The 24,629-nt window shown below is 39.4% G+C and overlaps 1 protein-coding gene across 4 annotated transcripts in view; it reads left to right on the top strand.

The window, feature by feature from the left end:
* Positions 1 to 24,629, top strand: part of LOC134135676 (disks large homolog 2) — a 740,305-nt gene that overhangs the window by 108,139 nt on the left and 607,537 nt on the right. For 3 of the 4 annotated variants that reach the window (XM_062567369.1, XM_062567373.1, XM_062567368.1), the window contains exon 2: positions 19,817 to 19,897. The exons of the other annotated variant lie outside the window; for it this stretch is intronic. In XM_062567369.1, the coding sequence (XP_062423353.1) occupies positions 19,817 to 19,897 (81 nt within the window). The remainder of the gene's footprint in view (positions 1 to 19,816; positions 19,898 to 24,629) is intronic. 4 annotated transcript variants of the gene reach the window in all.

Here is a 24,629-nt window from a genome sequence, read left to right as displayed (position 1 = left end):
CCTCCTTTTTTGCTGGCCTGCCCACAGTCTATATTTCAGGTGTAACTTAAAAATTCCAATGTTCATCTTTTTTTAAAAGTTCTTACTCCAGGTAAGGGCTTTCATATCCTATTTTTTTGCCCATGGCAGATTGTCAAGGTTGAGTTACAAGCCCCTGGAAAGGGGAGTTTGAGATGAAAATGCTGACAGGCTCTTATCTACACCAGTAGCACTACTGTGATCTAATTTACTGTATAAAGCTGCTGTAGGGGAGAAGTGCATTCCAGAGAGCTGGTGTTTTGAATTTTTATTTCACAAAGTTTGTTTAAAAGTCCTCATAGGATGATAAATAATGCAGGAAGGAGACAAATAGAGGAATATAAACCTGTTGCAAGGGGGCAAATCAGTAACTGCATTGCATAAATTACATGACTGTTCAGGAATTCTGTTTTGACTGTTGGTTAGAAGGGATATTCAGCCCAGGTCAGATGGCCATATGACTCTTTTTAAAAAAGTACACAGTAAATACCAGATTCCACAGTTTACAATAAACTAAGGAAAGGGCTACAGAGTCCTGTCAAATCCAGAACAGAGCAATCTGCAGAACTGGGACTGAGCTCTTCTTACTCCTGTACCTAGCTGTGGTTTGTACTGTATTCATACAATAAGTGATACACCTTTCTTTATCATTACGTTCCTTTGTCAGTGTTATTGTTTGCTCTTGGATTTCTGATCATAGCTTAAGTTAGATTGTAGGGTAACTGGGTAGGAACTAAACACTCAGGGGAATAAGGCAGCACAGGTCATTTATGCACTTGCAAAGTTAATTGATTATTCATATTTCATACACAGCAGTTTTGAATGTAAAATAACCATAACAATATGTTTTCATAAGCCAAAGTTTGTCCATACATTTTGAAATGTCTACTACTTTCTAGAACAATTAAGAAATGAGGTTTGGGGGAGGAGAGGAAAGAAGATGGCCTAGAAAACACATTTGAGAAGCTAATTTTGTGTGTGAGTACGTATTACAGACAAGCCTGATGCACTTTCTCCTTAAAGCCCTGGTGTTTTGCGCTCTTTATTATATGCATCAACCTACATGTGAGCTTCAGGCATGCAGCGCTTTAATTTTGAAGCATGAAAGACATCTTTCCAGTGTCTTGAAGTTTGTAGGCTTTAGAAATTTTGGAACCTAGCAGAGACTGTTTGTGAGACAAAGCTTAAGATGATGGCAAGATCTGGTTATAGAAGAAGAAGCTGTTGTGTTAAAAGTACTGTTGCCACAGGGCTCCTGAACTTCACACTTGCTTCCTCGGGTCATGCACAGCTGTAGGGCCTGAGGAACGAAGTCTTTGTCACATAGCTGGGAGCTGAACCTCTGTCTGTTGTGTCTCATGCTGGAGCCAGCTGCCTAAAACAGAGATTTAATTTGCTGTTTATAATTGCCTGAGCTGTATGGATATGATGTATAAATCTCTTATTAGTGCTGTAGTGTGGCCCCTTTTCACAGAGCATTAGTAACTACTACATTGCAATGTTATTGTAATAAAAATGTTCACTGTGCTTAGGCATGGGAATGGATCTGCTCTTAAATTAACATATATTCTGTATGCAAGCACTAGCTAACATATTCCTAACAATACATATTTACTGGGAATGACAAAGGAGGGGTCCACTGGTTAATAAAACCTCTGTTAGTAAATAAAAATTAGTTGTTCTGTAGTCTGATTATTTTTCTTCTACTGTATTCAGTGTATTCATGAAAAAAAAAAGGAGCTTAGCTAGGACAGGGATAGCTCATGTTGTAAGAACGTATATGAAGTAATCATAGAAATGCTGATGAGAAGAGACCTATATGTAAGTCACCTATTTCAGCATCTTGCTGAAAGTGGGAGGGATGTGGAGTGGTTTAATATGCAGCCATACACTTCACTTTGCAGAAGAAATGGTTTGTTTTTTAAGCAGTTCAGGTGAAATTCAACTGAAGTAGAAGGAAAATAGGAGAAGCATAGTCGAATGTTTAAAACAAGTGAAAGGAGGTTAAATGTTCTGAGTGTTCTTCTCTGCTCTATTGACTCCATAGAAGATGTAGAGAGAATCTATTTAACTCTTTTTTATAAAACTGGAATGTTGCCAGGGGTTAGGAGTGTAGGGGCTACTGTTACAGGAGCCAGGATTTCACCTTTTATGCTTTAGCTTTTCTATTAGAAAACCAGAAGGAAAAGTTCAGGTACCGTTTGTGAGACTCTAAGGTCGAGTTCATAGAATCACAGAATCACAGAATGGTTGAAGTTGGAAGGGACCTTTGGAGATCATCTAGTCCAACCCCCCTGCTCAGCAAGGGCACCTAGAGCATGTTAGACAGCGTTGCGTCCAGGTGGGCCTTGAAGATCTCCAGAGAAGGAGACTCCACAACCTCTCCGGGCAACCTGGTCCAGGGCTCCGTCACTCTCACAGGGGAGAAATTCCCCCTCACGGTCAGGCGGAACTGCCTGTGCTTCAATTTCTGCCCATTGCCTCTTGTCTTGTCACTTTGCACCTCTGAAAAGAGTTTGGCTCCATCCTCTTGACACCCTCTCTTCAGGTATTTGTAGACACTGACAAGATCCCCTCTCAGTCTTCTCTCCTCCAGGCTAAGCAGGCTCAGCTCTCACAGCCTTTCTTCATCAGAGAGATGCTCCAGCCCTCTGATCATCTTCGTAGCCCTACACTGGACTCTCTCCAGTAGCTCCATGTGTGTCTTGTCCTGGGGAGCCCAGAACTGGACACAGGACTCGAGATGAGGCCTCCCCAGGGCTGAGTAGAGGGGCAGGATCACCTCCGTCCACCTGCTGGCAACACTCTTCCCAATGCACCCCAGGAGACCATTGGCCTTCTTGGCCACAAGGGCACATTGCTGCCTCATGCTCAACTTGTTGTCCACCAGCACTCCCATGTCCTTCTCTGCAGAGCTGCTCTCCACAAGGCCAGCCTCCAGCCTGTACTGGTGCCTTGGGTTATTTCCTCCTAGGTGCAGGACTCTGTGCTTGCCCTTGTTGAATCTCAGGAGGTTCCTCTCTGCCCAGCTCTCCTGCCTGTCCAGGTCACTCTGAATGGCAGCACAGACCTTGGGTGTGTCCGCCACTCCTCCCAGCTTGGGATCATCAGCAAACTTGCTGAGGAGGCACTCTGTCCCCTCATCCAGGTCATTGATGAAGAAGTTGAACAGCATGGGACCCAGGACTGAGCCCTGGGGGACGCCACTAGCCACAGGCCTCCAACCAGACTCCATGCCACTGATGACGACCCTCTGAGCTCTGCCTTTCAGCCAGTTCCCAATCCACCTCACTGTCCACTTGTCTAACCCACTCTTCCTGAACTTGCCTAGGAGGATGTTATTGGAGACAGTGTCAAAAGCCTTGCTGAAGTCAAGGTACTCAGCGTCCACTGCTCTGCCCTCATCTACCCAGCCAGTCATTCCATCAGAGAAGGCTATCAGATTGGTTAAGTAGGATTTCCTCTTGGTGAATCCATGCTGGCTACTCCTGATCACCTTCTTCTCCTCTATGTGCTTGGAGATGACCTCCAGAATGAGCTGTTCTATCACCTTTCCAGGGATGGAGGTGACTAGGCTGAGCAGCCTAGAGTTACCTGGGTCCTCCTTCTTGCCCTTCTTGAAGACTGGAGTGACACTGGCTTTCTTCCAGTCCTCTGGCACCTCTCCAGTTCTCCAGGACCTTTCAAAGATGATGGAGAGCGGCCTGGCAACAACATCCACCAGCTCCTCAGTACCCGTGGGTGCATCCCATCTGGGCCCATGGATTTGTGGATGTCTAGCCTGCCCAGAAGGTCTCTAATGCTATCCTCCTCAACCAAAGGAAAGTCTTCCCTTCTCCACACTTTCTCTCTCATCTCTAGGCCCTAGAATTCTTGAGGGCTGCCCTCAGCAGTGAAGACTGAAGCAAAGAAGGCATTCAGTAATTCTGCCTTCTCTGTATCCTTCGTCAGCAGGGTCCCCACCCCATTCAGGAGGGTGCCCACATTTTCCCTAGTCCTCCTCTTGCTGCTGATGTATTTGAAGAAGCCCTTCCTGCTGTCCTTAACATCCCTTGCCAGATTTCATTCCAGCTGGGCCTTGGCCTTCCTCTTTGCATCCCTGCATACTCTGACAACATTGTTATATTCCTCCCAAGTGGCCTGTCCCCTCTTCCACATTCCGTGCACTTTCTTCTTCTGTTTAAGTTTTGCCAGGAGCTCCTTGCTCCTCTATGCAGTTCTCCTGCCTCCTTTGCTGGACTTCTTTCTCCTTGGGATGCACCGCTTTTGAGCTTGGAGGAAGCTTGAATACTAGTTAGCTCTCTTGGACCCCCCTTCCTCCTAGAAACCCATGGGATTTCTCCAAGTAGTTACCTGGAGTTTGAGTTCCCTTTGTGTTCTTCAAAAGTAATTAGGTAGCAGCTCCCACTGATTTTGATGGAAATTAGGCACTTTCTAAGGCTCTGACCATGAAGGGCTTATCTTTCTCCTGTGTTTCTTTTATTCAGTCCTATGTATTATCTCACTGCCTTGCTTTGCTTTAATTCTCAAATATATGTATGTGCTTTCTTTTCTATTGCTGGCTGTCATTTAAAATTCACTGTTAGGCTCCAGAGAAACAATGTGGTTGAAGAGGAGGAAAAAAAGTGACATTAACAGAGTATTTCTAAAGTAAAGGGGAGACAGCAAGAGAGTAATGTGTGCATGCCCTCTAACATACATGTGCTTACATGCAAACAGGGTACTAAACTCTGCCCTCACATGGCACATTAGCTACTAAAATAAAATAAGCTAAGAGTGGGACACGGAGGTGGTCCCACTTTGAGCTACCTACCTTATTTATTTTTCTAGTTAAATGCTGAGAAACTGAAGTCAGACTGGGAAAGGATATTGTAGTTAAATACCTCCATATTAGTGCTTCCAAATTAGGTTAAAACACATTAATGACTGGTGTAAAGAGCAAGACCTTAAATGAGATGGATATCCTTTGTCATACTTTAGTTTTAGGAACTAGGGTTAGGGCTTTTTATTGAGGTGCTTAGATGCAAAATTTCTTAAACCTCAGTGAGAGCTGGTACTCTTATTGGTACAAAAAGAAAATGGCCACTTGATCTGAAAATATTGTTGCCATTTGAAAGAAAGGCCCTAGATTTTTACCTCTTGCTTTTCTCATCATGTTTTGATTAGTAGGACAAAAAATCCAGAGAGTATCAAATGAGTATAAAGTACCACACTAAATGTGGGCCAATGTTTTCTATTGGATTTCAGTTGGATTTCAGGCTTGTGAGTTTTGCCACAAAACTTACCAAAGAGGACTAATGTAGTCATGGGTTAGGTGGCCTTTTTGAGTACAAGACAAAGCATGCAAAAGTGATAAACACAGGATTTCTCTAGGTGTTCCTTACCTGTTATGCTGTTTTTTGCTATCTAAATACATCTTGACAACCTCCATTCACCAACTGCAAGCCAAAATTCATTTTCCTGGCATGACTAATATGCAGTCGTTTTCTTTCATCCAGTAAGACTAGAATGTATTAGGAAGAATAAGAAAATAATGAAGCTGAAGCAGAACAAAAGAGAAAGTACTGAAAGCCAGAAAGAACTGAATAGCTTTCGAGTTTGTTAGTCTGCGAATTACGTTTTCTGTGTGTGAAGCTTTGAAAATGAAGCGATTTTCTCCTCATTGTAATAACATTCTTGAGTACGCAGTGCAAGCATGACAATTTTACGTACGATACATGCCAATATAACGATGTTTAAAGTTTCTGTACCATTCCCAAAAGAGTGAGACCTTGCAAGCATCTATCATATTTACCAGTTAGTAAGTGAGGGGGGAAAAGGATACTTTTTTCAACTGGGTTTTGATGAACGGTAAATGTCATAAATATGCACAGAGATACCCAAGGCTCTCTACACTAGCCTTGGCAGCTTTTCGTTTGGAAACGACCACTCTTCACATGGTAGCTGGCCTTCTAGCTGTGTTTGCTATCAACTACAGCTGCTTTTATTACTCTTTTGGCTGCAGAGAACCAATTGGTCTTGTCTGAAGAGCTGATATAAACAGCTGCTTATCAGCTTGCCAGTCAGTTCCCATTTGACCCCTAACAAGAGTGCTCAAAGACATGGTGACTTCCTGGAATTCCCAGCTCCTAAGGGTGCTCTTGTGCTCCACTGCTGTCTACAGAAATGAGTACAAAGTGCAGTTCCCCCAACAGAAAGTTCATTTTAGAACAAATGTGCCTTGAAAAAGTGGCAAGTGAAAACAGCTCTGAATTTTTAAGGAGCCCTCTAATTGTTGCCTGCATTTTATTTGAATTTCTTCTGTCTGGATATTTGTCTTTTAAAAAAATCCTCTATTAAGATTATTGAAATCTTTCATTCTACTAACCTCAGGGCAAAATTTGCTTGAGCTACTTGATTTTGTTGTTGTTGAAGAATGGCTCTGGAGAAGGCCTGCACATCTCTTTGGCATGTACATGGTATGGGCTGAACCACGGTAAGATAGGAATCCTTGCCCTATGGGTCTTGGTGGATATTCCTTATTTCTTCTCTCTTCATGGAAAAGGGAGTCCTGTTTAGGCCACTCAGCTCTTTTAATCTACAAGTTAATCTACTGAGACTTTTAGAAGCAAGCCAAAAAGAACCTTTTTTTCCTTCACTTACCAAGAGAGACTTTGACTCATACTCCTCACAAAGACTTGTATGAGTAGAGTAAAGACAGATAGGTCTTCAGAGAGCTTAGCTGGGAGGGAGAAATAGGAAACTGAAGAAATACCTAAAATTTTGGTTAACGTATTGATTTGAATAGAGATTTCGTTGGATTTGGGATTTAAAAAATTGGAACAAACCTGTCAAGGAGAAGCTTAAGGTCTGGTGGTTTTTTTTCCATTCCTGGAATTTCTTCCATGGCATGATTTTCTTGTATTTGAAAAGCCAAGCATGGATAAGAGTGATGAAATTAAAAAATACTAGGTGAAAGTCTTGTATTTTTTTTAACGTCTTGAGGATCTGTATCCTTTTACCTTAGAGGGGAGGAAAAGAAAAAACCACTAGGCATCAGTCATTATTTTTTCCTCTGCTGTTCCACTTGCTAGAGGTGCAGTGTACCCTTTCCAAATAAACAGTTGTCTTCTAGGTAGGTCTGCAGTGTATTTAAAACTCCAAGAAGTCAGTGACATTCTCCAGTCTTCATAAAAACTTATCCTTCTGTAAATCCACTTGATTTTTCAAAAGCTTCAACTGGATATTCAAAAGCTGTAGAACCACTGACTGTCATCCAATTTATTGTGAGTAAAGTCATATTTATTTTTACTGTATCCTTCAGACTGATTGAGTTAAGCAGTGATGTGCGGCTGTTTACTCTTTTCTATATAAAATATTAACCCTTAACTCAAGCAGAGATTAAATCTCTGATTTCTATTTCTGACTGCCACAGACTTCCTTTGTGGCTTCAGTGTATGACCTGTTACTATATATACATGCAAAGTATTGTATTATCTAATGCTACTATCTAGTCCTATTTTCAGCACCAAGACTGATGCTTGCAGACAATTCAGTTTTATGCTGAATTCAGCAAAAGCAGTAGCAGAGTTGCCATTGTGTGGGCACCCAGCTGAGGTTTCCTTAAGCAGGCAATCTACTGCAAAAATATTATTTCAGTCCAGGCAGTGACAGAGGTAGAAACAAAGCTAATGCAGAGCTGCACTAACAGTTCAAAACAGCACCTCTTTTTCCCTAGATTTCTAGGCTTTGTCATCTCCACGACTAAAAATGAAGCTGATGATCACTTTAAGGAAATAATGTTAATATACAAGATCTAATTACCTCTGTCTAAGCTGATACGCCTACAGCACCTTTTACATAACCCAAACACTTGAGTTCCAATTATACAATTATATTTTAACATGTAATAAGTGCTGTTCCTTTAAGGAGGAGATTTATACTGAATATTTTAACTAAACTACTTCCTCAGCACGGGCCTGTGTGGTAGGGTATCATTTCACTACAGTCCTTCAGTTTTTGTTTTGTTTTGTTTTTTTTTCCTTATTTCCTTCGCCCTTCAGTATGCCAGCTGGCTCCTCAGAAAGCACATTTTCCATGTCTGCAGTGCTGACAGCCGTATCTACACATGTAACACAGCTACAGGATATAAAAATGATGTTCTGGTAGTCAGTAGCTGCAATGCTACTGCAATTAGATCAATGATGCTTGCACATTGCTTGTATCCTTTTCTTAGGGTACAATCTATGGCAAAGTTCAAGTCTCTATACAGCATAACATGCTCCTAGGTGGAGGAAAGGCTGCTACTTTTTTTTTTCCTTTTTTTTCTTTTTTTTTTTTAACTATGCCTTGCTCTATAGATCGGCAGCACAAAAGGCTGAGTTTCCCCTTAGTGAAAAGACAGACGACTCCAATGGCCATCCTTCTTTTCTCATATCCCTGTGCAACTTCTGTAAGACATTGAAGCTCTGATTTGGAGGAAAGATCTGGTGAGGAAGACTATGCTGTGCATACTTTCAATTGGCAACATCAATGAGGTTTGTAGATCAGCACTTCTGAAAACCCAGGGTCTAAGCTTAGACTGAGGAGCCTGAGTGTATTCCCATACTTTGAGCTAGCTCAAATCTTCTCAGCATGGGCCTGGGCCTGAGAGGAGGGAGGAAAGGGGATGAATCGTGAGTGAGTGAGCGGAGGAGAGCCCTGGAGAGCAAGGCAGGGGTTGCTTGTGGTGGATTAAAGGCAGGTGGGGCAGTGACTGCTGCTGAAGTTGAGGTGTCTGATCCCAGAACCACTCTTCTTCCTATCCCTCAACATCAGCCTATGTCAGAAGCTGGCCCTCTGTACACACTGCAGACACGCAGCTTCTACTGAGTCTGGTGCTGCCGTGGAGGTTATCTTATCAGCACTCAAACCACCTGCTCTAACACTGGCTCAGCTCCTTTTACACTCTACTGCAGTCGCTCTTGTGTAGTGACTCTAGCGTAAAATATCCTGTGCTTAGAAAACCAAGTTTTGGAAATCTTGAATAAAGTTACTTCACTGGACCACACTCTACAGCCATCAGATAAACTCGGTTATCTTGCCTACAGGAAATATGAACACAATTAATTACAAGGTAAAACTAAATTACTGAAACATTATTTTTGTGTTATTTTAATTACACAAAATCAAAAAATCTGGAGGTAAAGTTCCCATGGCAACCTTAACTCTGTCTCCTATGTGCACTGGATGTGTATATATTTGTGTGAATAGGATCATTCATTATCATGGTCATATGGATTTGGGACCTGCTGTGCTAGATCAGGAAGCTGATTAATCCGGCTAAATATCTTGTCTATAGAAGTGGTTTGTTTCTGATATTTCTCTAGTCAAGTGTTGCAATGCAGAGAGAATGCTGAATTTCTGTCCAGTCTGATAAGTGTTCATGCTAAAACATAGTACCTGAACAATCTATACCTTGTCAAAAGTCCAATTCTATTATTTTTCAAATTTAGCTAGGATTTGTGACAGACACCCTTCAATCATAAATTCCTTGAGCTATCAAGATGACATTGGCAACCTTTTTTTTTCAGACAAGCTCCCTAGCATCAAACAGAAGCTATATATTTGATTATGCGTTGAGCTTTGATGCCACACTTAATACTGCAGAGCTAATTTATGTGGTTTTTTTTGCAAAGTGTGTACATCAGCCATGAGAAACTCTCTCTCATAATTGAAAGTCTTTGGAGAGCAAGAGGACAAGCGATAAGGGTGAGGGAGGGTTTCGTGCTGATATGGGGAGAGACTGACAGCTGTAAGAAATTTGAGCTGTTTTGTTCGGGCGGAGTGAATAGAGGAAAGTTATGAGAAAAAAAGCACATATTATAGTCCAATGAAATGTGTCTAGATAGTGAAGGCATTAAAGGGTACTATTCATTTTTATTGCTGTCAAGAGATTCAATGAATGGCATGTTCTTGGTAGTGAGCTTTACAAGTATTATGTAAAGTACTTTTCCAAGCTACACTTTTCTTTTTTTCTTTTTTTCTTTTCTTTTTTTTTTTTTTTTTTTTTTTTTTTTCTGTGATTGCTCTGTAACTCTCCATTTTCAGTGACATAATTCTTCAGGGCAGGAGCTCCAGAAGAGGATTAATACTTTAGAAGAAGAACTGAGAGTGTATCATTTTTTTTCCTACACAAATAAATATACATCCTTGCATCTATTGAATATGAGAGTATTCTTGCTGAGCTGTTGTGTAATGAGATAACATTATATACAGATAACATAAGCATAATGTATGTATAAATATATAGCGAGTAGACTTGCAGAATATGAACAGTTTTTTCTGGCTTTTTAAATCCCTAAGATAGAAGCCTGAAGACAGAAAAAAAAATAAGAGTTCATTTGCATTTAAGAGCCATGAATATATAAAGGCGATATAAGTTTTAACTCACCAAGAATTCAACTAAAGAGAAATGAGAAATACTGGAAAAGGAGACACTAAGATGGAACACCATAAAAATTCTATTCTGTTGTCATTTGAGGGATTAAATGTTAGAACAATTACATCCAGAAATGTCTTTAAACAGTAACTCTCCTTTAAATATAGGAAAGCTGGACCTACAGAGACAGAGCAATTATTTCTGTTCTTTAAATACAGAATTTTCTCCTGTGAGTCATGGGGTCGAAGTCTAATGCTTAGCGTCCTGCTAAAATTAAATAGCACAAAGGTTTTTTAGCAATCTATTTCTGAAACGGTATATTTGATTTATTTAGACATAGTACAAAAGCTAAAATGGATATTTATACCCCTGAAGGCACTCAAAAATACATCACAATTATGACCTCAAAATGCACTTCATGATGATTACATTTCTTCTGTCTGTTGTAAAATTTGCTGTGTTTTGTTTGAACAAATGGTGTGAAATTTAATGCAAAGAGCTATAGATAGCATATGTTTGAAACAGTTTCACGGCAGAGCTCTTGTTGATTAGTCCTTCGTGAGATAACTGGTTAATGCCTCTGCGTTCACATTGGTAAGACACAAACCATCTCTGGGTCGTAGGAGGAGATACCAAGCTTGTGGTTATTCCCAGCTGGATGAAACCAGATGTGGTCTAAAGGAGACCTCTCGCAAGCACTGGCAGAACTAAAGGATCAGTGAGCATGACTTGCACAAGGAGTTAAAAGGAGCAGAGAAAACACACAGCTGGGAAAGCCCACAGTTCAAAGCCAGCCTTGCTGGGGCTGAAATCCTCTGGGAAGGTAGAGGGCAATGAAAACTGCTCTACCCTAGTTTTGCAATCAGTGCATGCCAGAAAAGCATATCTCCTTTTCTTACAATAGCTGGTTTTGAAATACTTGGTATTTTTGATGGTTTTTGTTACCTCAGGAAAAGAGACTGTGAAACTGAAGTAAAGCCTGAGGAGTACTGTATACACCATAAACGTGAAATTTCAGCAGTGCTTTTAATCAAAGGTACAAAAGATTGAGGAAACTCTGTGAGTGAAGAGCCTGGTGCTGCTGGACAGTCGAGTCTCTGATGAGGGAGCACATTGGTTACATCTGCACTGGGAGATAAATGTGATCTGCTGTGCATCCCATGCTGCTGATTGATTCCTTGCATGCTGGTGATGGATTCATTACTACACCCCATGTTTGTCTTCTCCTGGTCATTCAGACTGGGATTTTCCAAGAGCACATCATGCCTCCTTAAGAGGAGATTGTGCATGCCCAAGCCTCATCCCAACACAGCCCTTGTGATTGGGATGGTGAGAAGAACTCAGAAGTGTGACTAGGAGTCCGAAAAGGCATAAGGATCTGGCAAACAAAATAAGGCATCAAGTGCAAGTTCAAACTTCTGGAGGATTGAGAATCTCAACACTGTGAGAAGAGAGCTAAGTGTAACAGCATGAGAACACAGACTGCAGCAAAAGAAATATATGCATAGTCTCACAAGCAATGCCAGCCAGCAGGAACCAACACAGTGGATGCCACAAAAGAAAAGATGTGAGAAGTAGAATGGATTATATCACTTGGCAAAATTTGGCAAGAACCAACTGCATGTTTTGCTCAGATGAATCCTCATAGGAGCAATGAAAAGCAGTTCATTAAGAGATAAATACTCTGTTGAACTGAAAGTTAATAGAACATTTATGAGGTTGGACGAGGTGTACACACCATTATGTTGCCAGAAACTGCTTTTTTCATTGTTAGAAAGCTCAGGCTTAGATACAAGATAGTAAATTTATTATTGATAGTAAAAGGTTTAGTGGTGCACTTATTGCCACTAAAGGAGTATTTTCCAACCTTCAGTGTTTAGGGGAGAGGGAAAGCCTGAGGTATTTTGTGTACTGGACTGTTGTCTTGGATGGACATAGTTCTATCAGTGTGCAGAAGTTACCAGGGAAGTCTCTGAAGAACAGTGTTTACTTGGGAAACCTCATGTGAAAAGAGTATTGAACTAACTGGATAAATAAAGAGCACTATGGAAGACTCTAAATTTTTAATGGTACTAAAGAAAAAGTACTTCTTATTAACTGAGAGTATGTGAACCCCTTTTTCTCATCAAAAAACTACCTTCCAGGAAATTAGTGATCAACCTGCCAAAACATAGGCATCTCTTGCCATTTAGATGTCATAGGGCATCTGAGACATCCATCACTGTGGTAGAAGTGACACCATGCCCAAGGAAACCTGTGCCATTTTGCAGTGGCAGCTAAGGGCCAGGCAAGTCTCTCTGGTGCTAAAATGGCCTAAATACCTATCTCGAGGCAGCTAAACATGACTGTATTCTCCAGAGGCATCAGAAGAGGTGATGGAGACTTGCCAGTCTACAAATCATATGTTTAGGCAAATGGCCCTTACGCTAAGTATTAGAAGAGCAAGAGCATTTACTAGATTTTGTTGTTTTTTTAAAAAAAGGGTGGAGGGAATGATGGAGTGATTTTTGGAGAAAATTTGCTACCAAACATTTTTATGAGCTAGAGGTAGCAGCAAATGCCTCAGAAAAAACAATACAACCCTCCCCTCTTTCCTCATGCTGTCATTTGAGTTGTGCTGAGCAACCAAAGTGTTTTCCAGAGAGCACATCTGTGGTATCATTGGAAGCAGCAGACCTAGAAAAGAGAGCTAGAGAGTCAGGGTCTCAGCAGCTCTGGAAAAAAGTGGGCTGGTGGGTCAAAGCTGAAGTAACTGCTGTATTATTGTGTTGTGGGTACAAGAGATCACAGTAATTTTGATCCATGCTGGCACGTGCTATCCTTAACACACGTGCCTTTCTTTGAATGGAAAGCAGCACGGGGAAGCTAATGCTTTAGCCTTACTAAAGAGTTTGGGAAGCTGAAAGAGTTCAAGGATCTCATTTTGTTTATGATCTTCATAAATGAAATACTAAGTTGTTTCCAATCCTCTTATTCCACTCTGGGAAGCCTGGAAATAGCTTTGGCATTATAGGTGATGAAAACTGAACATCAGTTTGCTGTAATGCAGCAGGCATTAGTTTGTGGGTGTAAATATTTCATGCCCCTATTCATGGGAAACCAGCGTAAGCTAATATTGACCATAGACCACTTACTGGAATTGCCAAAATGGCTTGGGAAATCCTCAATTTTCTTCAGATGGAGAACTTATTTTTCAGTAAAAATATGTATGATTTATGAGCTGAATATAAAGCTAGAAGAGAGTTATTTGTTGTAGGCAAAGTTTATAGTGAATCTGACAGAAGTTCAGTACAAAAAATTGTCTGGAGCCTAAATTTTGTTCCTTATAATCAGATTTTAATAACCACTCTGGTCTCAGAGGAGATGTGCACAGTGGTTGCCAGAGCAAATTTAACATGAGACACTGGAAAATGCCTACAGTTGGCCATGGCATGGTTTTAACCCTTATTATCAACTTAAGGAAGTACTCCTGGAGCTGAATGAAGTTGGGCTTTAGCAAGGAGATCTCCAAAATTTTACAGATAAAATAGATTAAAATAAATGTAATGACATTTAGAAAGAATAAAAAAGTTAGGTCTAATCATGTAATTTCTTATTCCCATAATTCCCTGGCTAAGTGGCTGATGCAAATAATGTCAATATAAGAAACCACTAGTGCAATATCAATCAGACTGTGACTTGTATTGAGCACTTTCAAATTCCAGCATGGCACCAGTGAAGTGAGGTTGTTATCACTGATACTCCAATTAACAGAAACGTGAAAACAAGCATATTTGCTGTGCTGGAAACCATCTTTAAAGTCACTGGAGATCTGAAAATGGGAAGAGAAAAATATGTGCACCTCTTTGGCAGAAGAAAGTGGCTACATCTGCACTGGTGAACAGAAAGTCAGGTTGCAGCATCTGGCTCATTTGCACATTACTTGCACAGTCTGGTCCCTTTTAGAGCAATTTTAAGGGGAAGAGGATAGCTGGAGTGATCCAAAACAGAGCCAGGGCTTGAACTATCAGCTAACAGTGTGGACAGTCAGGGTCTAGGCTTGGGCCAGTTTCTCAGCCCTCTTTTTTTGCTGCTTTAGGCATGTCCAGCAGTAATGATCTTACACTATTGCAGCTGGTTGAACTAACCTGTGCAGGCAGCAATTTGAACAGGGAACAACCAAAACAAGTGGTTTCGTGGCTATCTGACAGCAATAATAATACTATTTCAGGTGCGATCCATTGGACTGAAGTGCCAGCTCTGGAAATCCATGGACTAATTAAACTCAGTTAGGTTACTTATTAGATTGATCAAATGTATGTATAACTGTGAGCTCCTACAGCTGTTGCTTTTTAACCATTAATTTGGGGACTTTAGTGAAAGGCATGCTTTGGGGCTGTTACTTTTTAACAGCTGAGTTTCCCAGACAAGAAAGGCAGCTTGCTCTTAAGCCTAGCAGTAAGTACCAGGGGTAAGGAAGATGTCGAGGAAGACCCCTAGCTACTGAGAGATTGCTGAATGCCAGGCAGTGCATCAAAAATCTGAATTCATTTCATCCTTTTTGTGAATGAGGTCTACTGATAGGATTAAAGAGATGCGTTTTTGCAGAAGTTAGAACAGTATTTGGTTTTGGTGCAATAAAGGGGAAAAAGAGGGATGTTTTATGGAATGACACTTTAGAAAACGTAACTATCTAGAGCAGCAGTGCAAAGTAATTGGGTAGCTACAAAGCAAGCATAAACTTGATATCCCACATGAAAATCTGGCATCTTTGAACTTAGCTGAAACTGTTATTCCACTTGTTTCTTCTTCCCCCCCCCCCCCCCCCCACTTGCTCACTTCTTACTCTCAATCCCTCCAGCTCATCTAAGAAAATATTAGGCAGCTACTGATATTACCCAGAATTGTCCCTGGTGCAGCGATGCAGGGAGATGCAGCACACATACACATTAAAGTATAGGTCTACACTGGAGACTGCTCTGGATCTGGCAATGTTCTTTTCCACAGTTCTTAATAAACCCTTTGTTTTTACAGAAGCAAGTGGCTGAACTGAAGATGAAAGCAATGATTTTTTTTTTTCTGGGCTTTAATCCCAACATAGATTTCTTCTCTCTCTCAGTTGTGCTCATTCTTTTGAACTTTTTGTCTGTGCTTCTGTGCATTGCTATATGGCTTTATATGTTTCTGCTCTATTCCATGTCCCATGTATTTGTTTGTGTCAGTCAGATATAATGATAATCTATGGCCTCGATGGAGCCCACCGCCCCTGTTCCCTCATCCAGATCAGGAATTAGTAGGGAAAGCGATTCATAATGTGGTTATTATGTAAAACATATGCACAAACTGAGGTGTTGTGTACACTGGCATAATTATCCATCGCTCCCGATGAACACGCTGGTGCTGAACATGATTAACCTGCAAGCACAGTCAAGCACTGCTCTTGTTTCGGAAAGCCTGGTTCAAACTGCCTGCAGGTAAAACTCCGTCCAGCACTGCTTTAAATGCACCCGTTGTCGACACTCGCTGTCAATAACAAGCATTTTTGCTGCTGTAGACAAGGGGAAAATGTAAGGATGCTTCAGTGAGCAAGTGCTTGAAAAAGCCGCATGTAACTTGTAGACCCAGGATTTAAGCTACTGAGGAAACTTTGTGTCTCTGACTATATATTATTCCATACAAATATTCTTGGAAACCACTCCACATTTAACAGCAATTAAACCCATCTGCTGCTCCTGAATTTTTACTTCATTGACTAGTTTGTTTTAAAATATTTTCTGGACTTACCACCAATGTGCTATCAACCATTTATTATTCTGTTATAAGCTCGTAACAAGAATGACTCAAATTAGAAAAAAAAATAAAAAGGTAACTCTTTTATATTTTAAGCAATTCATTGAAACTTGTCTTCCCCTATTGTCTGGCAAAATTGAAATTTTGAAATTAAAACCAATTATTTGACAGAAAAATTTATCGCTTCATGCTAAATTCTGATTTTAGTGTGATTTGTAATTGCATATGTGTAAATTCTGCAGTATTCACCTAACAATTAATTACATCATTGGCATAAGAAACACCCTTGAACTTCATGTGATTCCAGATACTATTCAGTATATTGAATATGAATGCAACAGTTTTTGATTGCTTTATTTAAAAACAGTATTGCAGTTTTGCTATAGATAGTTTATTCTGTTACTTGGCATAACAGTGTTCTCTACATAAGCTCAACAGCAATTCTGTAGTTCCTTGAGAACTTCAAGAGATCTTCACTTTCTGAAGATTTTTTGCCCAGAAAACTTTATTTTCTTCAATTTTATTTGTCTCAGGTTGACTTGCTAAGGATGGTGTATGATGCCCTTGTGTGAAGTTAATTTTTGTTGGATCTAGGGACTTCCCAATATTTAGTATATATCATTTTTTTTCCACAACACTAAACTGATCCTTCCTTAGCCCTCAAATTAACAGAATTTGCCAGACTATAGTCCAGATATTGTTTCATATAAATCCTTCTAAAAGTGGAATACTTCCACACTGAATGCAGCTTGTCTCCAGGTCTTATGTAAAGTTTTGGGTTTTTAAAAGTGAGTTGTCACAAAGGATCAATGCTGTCATGATAGTCCATAGTATTTAGGGTACCTACATTTGCCTTTTTTTTTTCTTTTCTTTTTTAATTTTCAAGAGCAACAGATATTCTACATAGTAAAGACAAAAACTTTATAGTTAAAGTATGTATTTATATTCAGTACTAACTAGCATCAACAACAAAGAAAGACATTGCCTATTATTATATAGAAGACCCCCTAAAAATAAAATAGATTTTTAAAGACTTTTTGGAATGGGTTTCACTTGTCTAAAATAGGCATCTATTGCTAGTCTAGGTGTCCTGTAAAATCTGAGCCACGCATGGGGCTTGCACAAATGGCAGAGGGGAAACCCACATCCTTTTGAGGCAGCTGGAGACCAAGTGATGCCTTAGTGCCTCTAATAACACTAGACACCTCTATTTGGGAAGCTTAATCTCACCTTTATATATTGTCACATATATAATGTAAATTATGATGCCTATGAAGAATGTTGTTTATAAAAACTCCCTCACTTCTGTTAAGAGTAGGGCTTATTCAGGAGCCCGTTTTTACAAAGAGCCTAACATTTCTACATATTCACTTAGTATAATTTATACAATCTGAATTTGAAAGCAGTTAAAAAAAATAGTACAGAGGGATATGTCTTTTTCTGTTGGCTGACTATTAATCATCTAATTCCCATTAAAACTACTGAACTACAAGGAAATAAACTTCCCATGGATGAAGGCTATGGAATCATAACATTCAGGGTTGGAAAGGATTTGTTTCAGTGTTTCAGCTTCTAGCAGTTGGAAAGGTTTCTTCGTGAAAGCAAATTTCAGCTGACTCTCTGGGCTCTAACCTCAGTGGAGACAGAGAACCACTGGTCACTGTCCCATTTAGTGTCCTGTCTTCATTTTTTCCTGGGTCATGGTTTCTAAATCCCTTATCGCTATTTTTGCTGTCTCGTAGAGAGAGACTCTTCAATTCATTAGTATCTTTCTGAAAACACAGTGCCCCCCAAATGACAGACTTCTTCGGCAAGTGCTTCATCATCACCAAATAATTATAACCCCTGTCATTATATGCAACTCTCTTGATTTTTGGAAGGAAAGCTATTTTGCTTACTCTTGGTTCCTGTCTATGTGTTTACATTTGATTTTTCCGTCCTCAGAGCAGTACAAAGCGCTCTGTGAGCATTCCTTGTATTCGTGAACATGCAACTATATGTTTCTTTTCATAAACAAAATTTAACCTGCAAACTGAACTAAATGTAGACATATGTATAGCCTCACCCATCAGCACAGGCAAAGCTAGCAGCAGACTTGGCCACCAAGATGCCTGTCACCAGCTCCCGGGAGGAATCCACAGCCACTCGTTGCACTCCGAGGGAAGTTACCCCGGATTTTAAGTCATGTTAAGAAAAAAAAAAAAAAACAATCCCGGCCCTATGAGCTTGACTGACTATTCAGACCCAAATTAATCCCACCTAAATGAGACCTGTTAGGAAGGCATCCTCCAAAGAGTGATTCAGTGCATTAAGCACTCTCAGGAGTTTCCTGTCTTTCAAACAACTCTACTTCTAGCTGACACATCTGAACGCCTGAAGTTTGGCAGCTTCAATATAAGCCTCAGTTCTTAAGAACGCTGATTTATGACATCTTTTCAAGCAGAGCCAGAAGCGCCTTTTGCTTAGACTACACTTAACACTGCATAGATAGTACACAGCAGTTCTGAAAAATACATTATACACTGATTTTTCTTTTTTTTTTTTTTTTTTTTTTTTTTTTTTTTTTTTTTTTACAATTAGTAGCCATTCTTTATACTGATAGTGTTGCAAGACTCCGCTGAATGGCTTGTTAGCTTCGTGGTGTAATGCTTGCTGGTAAAAAAAGAATGATCTTGCAGGTGAAAAGTTAATCTTGCAGAGTAAAAACATGTTTTTTTTTCTTTTTAAATGTTGGGGGTGTTGGGGGATATGGAAACAAAAAGAAAAGTCACTAAAATAATATACTACAAGGTGAGGGTGTAAGCATAATGGATGCATAGATACAGACATGGTAATTTTGCTGTTCACAAAAAGTGTGATCCTTGCACCGTAGTTCCCCTTTTAATGACAGGCCACATTCATTCATATTGTTACGTGATAAAAACAGGTTTTCTGCAGTAACGTTGACTCACACCTAGTCAGGAGCCTGAGTTTCATCGCAGATTTTCTATTTCCCCAAAAATGAAGCCTGATGTTCATTAAGAACAAATGTATAGTCTCCTACTGCTAAAATAGTACAAATCCATAATGATAATTAAAATGATTTTTGAAGTTTAGAAGCAACAGGGTTATTTCTAATTTTAGGTAGGAAGAGGCAGCCTATCAAGAGAATGTTTATTTATTCTTTATAGCTTTTTAACTTGATTTACTAATAATTACTTAAACTAGTAGATATTGCATACTAAAAATATACTGAAATATACAGTACAGTGTTAATTCTCGAAAAATGTATATTTCTTGCTTCTTCCTTGAAGGAAAAATAGTTATTCCATAGTATTTATAATCAATAATACACATACACATTTTGAATACTATATAACATAATGCCATTTCATTAATGTTAAAAGGCCTCTGGGCACTTCAGCACATATTAACACCAATTTATCACTTGAAGAAAATAGACAGCACGTCAGATTAATTCCCAAAGCAGTTACAGCAGAAAGGAAAAGAAAAACAGCAACAACAACAAAAAAAAACACCACTAAAAAGCAACCTAGGAAGCAAAACCACACAACTAAGCGTCATATGCAAGAAAGATGAAAAATCTCAATTTGAAATGTGTCCTGAGTAGATGTCTCTATGTACTTCCAGAAAGGCCAAGAGGAAGAGAATTCCCCAGGTAGAGGCCTTCAGCTGGGACCTTTTCCTGAAATGGAATGGACTAACCCACAGGTGAGAGTAGTGAATTTAGTTGCGAGAATCCCTGAAATAAGGGAGGAAAGGAAATAATTACCCTGGCTTCTTTGCACTGTTTTTGCCAATTTTCGCCCATTTTTCTCACCAGTGTTCCCCTAGACTCAAAAACACCTGTTACTCCTGAAGGCAGTTGTTCTAACCTGTTTTGGATGTCTCGTTTAGTTTGAGATGGATCATGTCCTAGATCTGATTGTGTCTCTCCATTGTTTAGACTTTATGGTCAAATAACTCTGATGTAGACAGCTAAATTTCAGATATCCGATCTGGTCAGGAAAAATTCACCTTTCTCTTTTTGAAATTTCCTTTTATTATCTACTGGCCTTCCACAGATACAATCTGCCTTTGAGGTGTAACAGGCAGGATCAGCTTGGGGTATAGAAATCTAACAAGACTGAGTATTTTGATGACTAGTTGTGTTGCCATTGTGGACCTGAGCAGCCTGGCAGACAGAAGTGTTAGTAAAGTTGCTATATATATATGTATATATATTTTTAACAAGGAACTTTTCCAGCAGAGGAATGGTCACTGCAACTAGTCTCTATTGACCCAGGACAGAAACCTCCAAAACCTTCTTTTATCAAAATATTCAGTTTAGTTTATGCTGCCTTTGTTTTCTCAGTTTTCAATATGTGACCTCCTGCCATTATGGTAGTAGACATGGGAGAAATGTAATATTTTGGTTGTTTGCCAGCTGACTTCTCTGGAACCTCGGGAGGAAAAGGAGGTAGTTTAAGATTTCAGGATAATGCACACTAATGGGATGTTTCCGGTAAAAGTAGTCTAAAGTGATATATTGTTGATGTCCAGATTGCTATCCTGTGATTTTACAGTTAACAAGACACTGGGATAAGTAGGGCAGATGGCAGTTCTGAGCTACCCTTGCACATCTATCTACCAATTTGACCTCGATTTGTAACGGCTTATGTTGTGTAGGTAATTTTCATAAATGTAAGGGCCCAAAATATTTGGTGCTTAAGGTGGCAATCCAGAATGAATTCAGTAGCAAATATAATGGATAAGAACTCTTACAGTATGTTTTTGGACACACTCAATTTCTACTTCCTGAGATTTTGAAAAAGGTTTGATGAAGCTGATCTTTTGCTTTAGTTTGAGGTGTACATAACTAATTTTTAGTACTTTCTTGACAACATCATCAAATGAAAAAAATTAAGCCAGTTACTATTTAATTGTGTCATTTGGTAATGTAAAGATGAATAAAAATCTGATACCTCTTCAATACCGAGTGGCACACAGAAGGAGGCAAGTGCTGTTTCCTCCTCAACAAGCCCATATGGTAGTTTTAGATGCAGTGTCCCTACTATGCAAACAGCACTGAATTTTTAAAAGGATGTTAAAATAACATCTGTTGGTGATAAAATAAGTAAATCAGAAGGCTCATTAGTTGATAACTTTCACCTAAAAGCCTTAACAAAGGAGGCTGAAGAGATCTATTGGAATATTTTAGAAATTCTAGTGAGATGAAGTGTGAGTATCATGACATTATTTTTTAAACATTGCCTCATGAGCAAGTTAACTGGATGTCAATCCTGGGGAAAATATTGGAAAGATTAACAAGGATTTAGTTAAAAAAGCAAGAATAGGAATAAATTAATGGCAGGAATAAATTAATAACAGTCAGTATAATTTTAAAGCAAAGAAATTGTGTTAAATAAACCTCATTTCATTCTTCCAGAGTGTGGATTTGTTTAATGAATGGCACTAATTATTGTTTAGACGTTTGTAAGGTGTTTAATTTAATTTTATATTATATCTAGTTTCAATAAATAATAGTATACTTTATCAAAATAGTGTTCCCTAAATGTTTAAGGACTGATTTCAAAGTACTAGTCGGTGGGAAATGATCCTTACATGGGATTTTTGAAGGACAGCTTTCCGCAGTTCGGAATTGGATATAGACAACATGTTTCAATATTTTCACAAATGATTTGGAAGGTAGCATAGATAGCATAAGTGAATGTTAAAATTTGCAGACGATTCAGGGATTGAAGTGGAAAAAAAGGACACAGCAGTTATACGGATCAAACTACTTACAGTCTAGCTGGTTAAAGACAATCCGTTCCAACAAAATGATTATTACCTAGAAGAGATTTATACAGCCAGAAGAAGGGGTGACAGCCATAGGAGCACAGAGGGGAACCACGTAGTGGAAATGAGTGACTCCATGAAGGTTTTAGAGGAAAGAATAGATGACTCAGCAGGGATTTACAGCGTGCACTTTGAATGTTAAATAAAGGACTAAAAGCTACATGTAAGAGGTGATTTGGTTTGTGTCTGCAGCATTAGTGTGACTATACAAACATAGTGCAAAGTTTGGAGTTGTATTTTAAATGCTATTTAATAAGAACAGAGAGAGCAGAGAATAAGTGGAGAAAGATTCCTCCAGGAAGAGACCTAAAGAACTTAATGACAGTGTGTTCCTGTGGGGAGAGAGACTGGGAATAAGAGAATTCTTCAGTGTAGCAGAGGAAAGCAAAATATAAATCAGGGTGTAGCCAAATAAATGCTAGGTAGGCATTTTTAACAGTTAGAATATTGGACAAACTATCAAGGGATGTGGTGGATCTCCATCTCATTATGTTTTTTTCTGAGAAGATATACACACTTCAGCTTAAAACAAATTATTGTTGTCAGAGTTATGAACTGCAGTGTATTGCACTAACCTAATGAAACTCTCTTCCTTAAACTCTGAGTCTTTTAGATGCCTGATCTCTGCTCCAGCAGACTCAGCAAAACATTTCTTCAGTACTGAAATGTGGGATTAGATAATAGAGTGATGGAGATTTGACTCACATGACTGAAGTAGTTTATCACCTTCTCCTTCCCTGGCTGCTAGTTTGAATGAAGAAATGTAGAGTCATATTACTTGATCTAATGAGACCATTTACTTCCTTTTTACTTCCTCCCGGTGGATAAATGGAAGCTAAGACTGCTTTTCTCATTTTGCATTTTGCTTGGCCAAGGTTTGCAGCTTGCATTTCGATGCAAACATGAATCAATCAGACTGCTGGAAGACATGCTACCTGGAGCTACCTTTCGAAACTTCAGTAGAAGTAATTGTTGTGGGCCACTTACTTAAGAAAAAGCTTTCCAGCAAAAAAACAAGCAACATATTTACTCTGTCATCCATAGCTGAGGTCCTTAGATTGACTTTTTCCTCCTTTTGTTGGAGACACTTTTGTTTTTAATTTCATAGCTCTTTAATTCCAGATCATCTATACAGCTCAGTATAAATGTCTCCTGGTCTAAACATGAGGAGGATGAAGATTGAATCCTCCCAATATGTGATGTCTGAATTAATTTCCCTTTATTGATTTGGTAATCTGGAATTGCTAAACTTTGATTAAAACAGCAAGATCTGTTTGAAAAAGTTTCCTCGGCTGCATTGCTAGCAGGTTGAGGGAAGTGATCCTCCTCCTCTACTCATCCCAAGTGAGGCAGCATCTGGAGTACTGTGTCCAGTTCTGGTCTCCCCAGTACAAGAGTAATATGGAGCCACTGGAGTGAGTCCAGTGGAGGGCTACTAAGATGACTAAGGGCCTGGAGCATCTTTCATGCTTCCTCTTTCTATGAGGAAAGTCTGAGAGAGCCTCTTCAGCCTGAGAAGTCTGAGAGGGGATCTTATCAGTGCATTTAACTATCTGAAGGAAGGGTGTAAGGAGGATAGAGCCAGACTCTTCCCAGTGGTGCAAGCAGTCGGATGAAAGGCAATCGGCACAAACTGAAACACAGGAAGTTCCTTCTGAACATAAAGAAATTTTTTTTCACTGTGAGGGTAACAGAGAACTGGAACAAGTTGCCCAGAAAGTTTGTGGACTCTCCATCCTTAGAGATATTCAAAAGGCTTTTGAGTAGGATCACAGGTAATGTGCTTGAGGTGACCCTACTTGAGCAGGGGGAATGGACTAGATGATCTGCAGAGGTTCCTTCCAAGCTCAAACATTCTGTGGTTCTGTGTAATTTTATGAGTTTGATGTTGTTTCAGTGCTGTGTGGCTGCCTGCAGCCTATCTTTCTGTGATTCTTTGAATAACTAGTTGAGGATTGGATGATTTTTAAAATCCGAATCCAGACTTAGGATATGTTGTTTCTATTCCTGGTTTTGCTACTAGTATCTTGAGTCATTTGGGGCTACTTAGTTCTCTTTGCCTTTGTTTGTCTACCTGTAAAAGGGAGATAATGTTTTCCTTTCTTTAAAAAGTGTTTTGAGTTGAAAGTGTAGTATTGCCTCAAAAGCCTTTGCAATTTTTTATCTGTTTTACATATAAGTAACTTACTATTATTCAACCACTACACATACTTTAAGAACGCTGAATGATCTGTTCTCATACAGTAAATACTATCACATTTGGAGGTATGAAGAAACCGAGACCTCTAATCTTATAAACTGTGTAGTTGAACTGATCAACCCATAGAGAAAATAGAATTATAATTAGCTATGTTTTCCCTCCTCCCCAGGCTCCATCATATGAATTGCATCTAACATAAAATAACTGCTTTACTTTTGAGGCTCTCCAAAACTTGTTCCCATCCTACTTGCCCTATATCATTCACTGGAAGAGACTGACTCTCATTTCCGGTTCGACAGGGGTTCCAGTTGACCCATTGCTCAGTTGTGAAACTTTGTGAAAGTGTCAAATTTCTTGTCAAATTTCTTATGTTTTCCAGCGAAATTCTTCTTTTTCTTATAT

This window comes from Rhea pennata, chromosome 1 (genome assembly GCF_028389875.1).
Source record: "Rhea pennata isolate bPtePen1 chromosome 1, bPtePen1.pri, whole genome shotgun sequence".
NCBI lineage: Eukaryota > Metazoa > Chordata > Aves > Rheiformes > Rheidae > Rhea > Rhea pennata.
Note: the sequence above shows the minus strand (reverse complement) of the source record. Positions and strands in the feature narration are given on the sequence as shown.